Below are 2,161 nucleotides of genomic sequence, written 5' to 3'. Positions count from 1 at the left end.
GGTTTGTGTGTGTCTCTGCGTAAATGCGGGTGTGTGTGTGTATACTAACCGCTATGAGTGTAAGAGTATGAGAGATGGGTATTTCGGCGCTCCGGGCGGGGCGGCGGGTTGCAGGAACGGCCGCCGCCCGCGACACTCAGTCCCGTGAGTCCTCCTCCCGTCTCAGCCCAGCGGGGGGAGCGGTGTAAGGATAAGATCGGCCGGAAAGGGGGCATGTAGTTTGCGCACGTCGTTTCTCAATCCCATGTTTTCCTTTCAGCGGGGGCGCAGATTGCGGCTTGTTGCGTCAGAGACAATGACTGAGCCAGTCACCTGGACATGATGATTTTTCCCAACATGTTCTGGCATAGGAAGCAGACAACAGAGACACGGCGTAAAAAAAGGACGACCGTGCGGCGCTGACACGGAATGGCGAAGTGCAGAATTTGCCTCGATGCCTTGTTTTTCCAGCAAAGGGAACACTGACAGGCTGGACAAAGTCAGCCTCAACGGGCAGGCTAGGAAATGTACGTCAGCCCCCCTTCTCCTCCTCCCCTTCGGTATAGGGCAGGATTGGATGATGGGTTTGTATTTCGCGCAGCTCAAACCGAGTCTTGTCTTGTGTAACTGTCCGCTTCTGGTGTTTCCACGGGGGGGAAAGGAGCGAAAATTAGGAAGAATGGGGGAAAACCTAAGGGCAGGCGGCATACCCGTTCTGACAATGGTAGGGGACGTGTCTCTGACGATCCTGATGTTAAGCCCGTTTTTTTGCTTTTTCTTCGTTTTGGGAGCACTGGGGGTTTGTGTCTTGTGCCCGTTTAGTCCTTCTCTGAGACGAAGATCTACGGTCTGCCTGGGAGCTGTGCTCCGGGTGTCTCATGTCTAAAATACGTCAAAATGGCAAAGCCTTGTCAGTTTGTTTGCGTAGTCTTGAGTCGACAATATCTACTAGTATCACCGTCGACTATTCTGGTAAAGTCATCATCCCGCTGCCGCCCACATGCCGTAATGGTGATGGTTTTGCGCCGGTGGGGCGAGGGCACGGCGAGATCTGAACACTGTTGTACTCTGTTGAGAGGGGAAGCATGCCAAAAGAAATTTCTGTATATCCCTCCCAGCCGTTGTGGCTTTTTTGGCGTATACGACACGGCGATTCTGACAGCTCTGACTTGAAGAGGGGTCAGAAACATTATGGCCTGGGGAGAGGCACGGAAGGGGTCTAATAAGGGGTCTTTTTTTGTTCCCCTGTGTCGGCCCGGCGGCCATGGGATTTCTGGTTTACGGCCTGGTAGCGATGGTAATTACGGTTCCGATTAAGGGATGCAGGGAGGCACGGCGGGGCTGGGTGATTATTACAGCGATGTGCAGTCTTTGACGATTTTTTTATACATTTATTCGTATTATTATTTAATGGCCACTAGATGATACTGTAAATGTCTCTGAAGTCAGGTAGAGTTGGTGTTTATACGGGGATACCGGTAATTGATGCTTAGCCTCTTACGGAATACTTGTACCTGAGGTGAGATTGTATAGTACAGTATGACACCGAAGCTGATGCGGGAAAGCATCCTGTGGCGTATCATTTCTGAGATTGTTTTTTTTTTTTTTTTAATGTGCCAAGTAAATCCATTGTTACAATCAAGTCGAGTCCAGTGACATTCAGTTTCCGTTTCTTCCCTTGGGTCCTTTCACATGTAGCTAAAACACCAGTCACTCGTTTCCGATGGAGCCAGAAGCACATGTCGAAAACCAGCTCCTCATGCCGCATCCGTGGATTAAAAAAAAAAAAAAAAAAAAGCCACGAGGTCGACGGTAGACTAACACTCCCCCAGGGAACGGATCCTAAGGTGGTCACGGCGTCAAAAGATCGTCCCACAGCTAGATTTGGCGGCGCTGACCCGATGATCTGCACAGGTGAGCTCTGAGCTTTTGATAGTTGATCGTCAACATACTACTGTCAGGCACGAGGTACGCAATACATGATTTACGTATCGTGAAATGACGTCCTAAGAAAGCCTCAGCTCTGTACTAGACCGTAGTGAAATCACAAAGGAGGCAAGGGAATGCAACGTATCGCCACCGTCGTAAATAATACGTCAGGGAATTCAAAATGAATAATGTGAAAGCCATGAATGAGGCTCCGTTTGTAATATCCGAACAAAAACGGGGGGGAAGGGGGCAT

At 49.9% G+C, this 2,161-nt stretch overlaps 1 protein-coding gene across 1 annotated transcript; it reads right to left on the bottom strand.

Annotated features, from left to right (window-relative positions):
• Positions 1-2,023: 2,023 nt before the first annotated feature.
• CTRU02_211124 (uncharacterized protein) lies at positions 2,024-2,161 on the bottom strand (the record flags this gene model as incomplete). The annotated part of the gene is made up of 1 exon (XM_036720148.1): positions 2,024-2,161. The coding sequence occupies one exon, from the start codon at positions 2,159-2,161 to the stop codon at positions 2,024-2,026; it is 138 nt and encodes a 45-aa protein (XP_036587891.1).

Source organism: Colletotrichum truncatum (genome assembly GCF_014235925.2).
Source record: "Colletotrichum truncatum strain CMES1059 chromosome Unknown Contig_0007, whole genome shotgun sequence".
Lineage (NCBI taxonomy): Eukaryota > Fungi > Ascomycota > Sordariomycetes > Glomerellales > Glomerellaceae > Colletotrichum > Colletotrichum truncatum.
The sequence above is the reverse complement of the archived record's forward strand: the minus strand, read 5'-3'. Positions and strand labels throughout refer to the sequence as shown.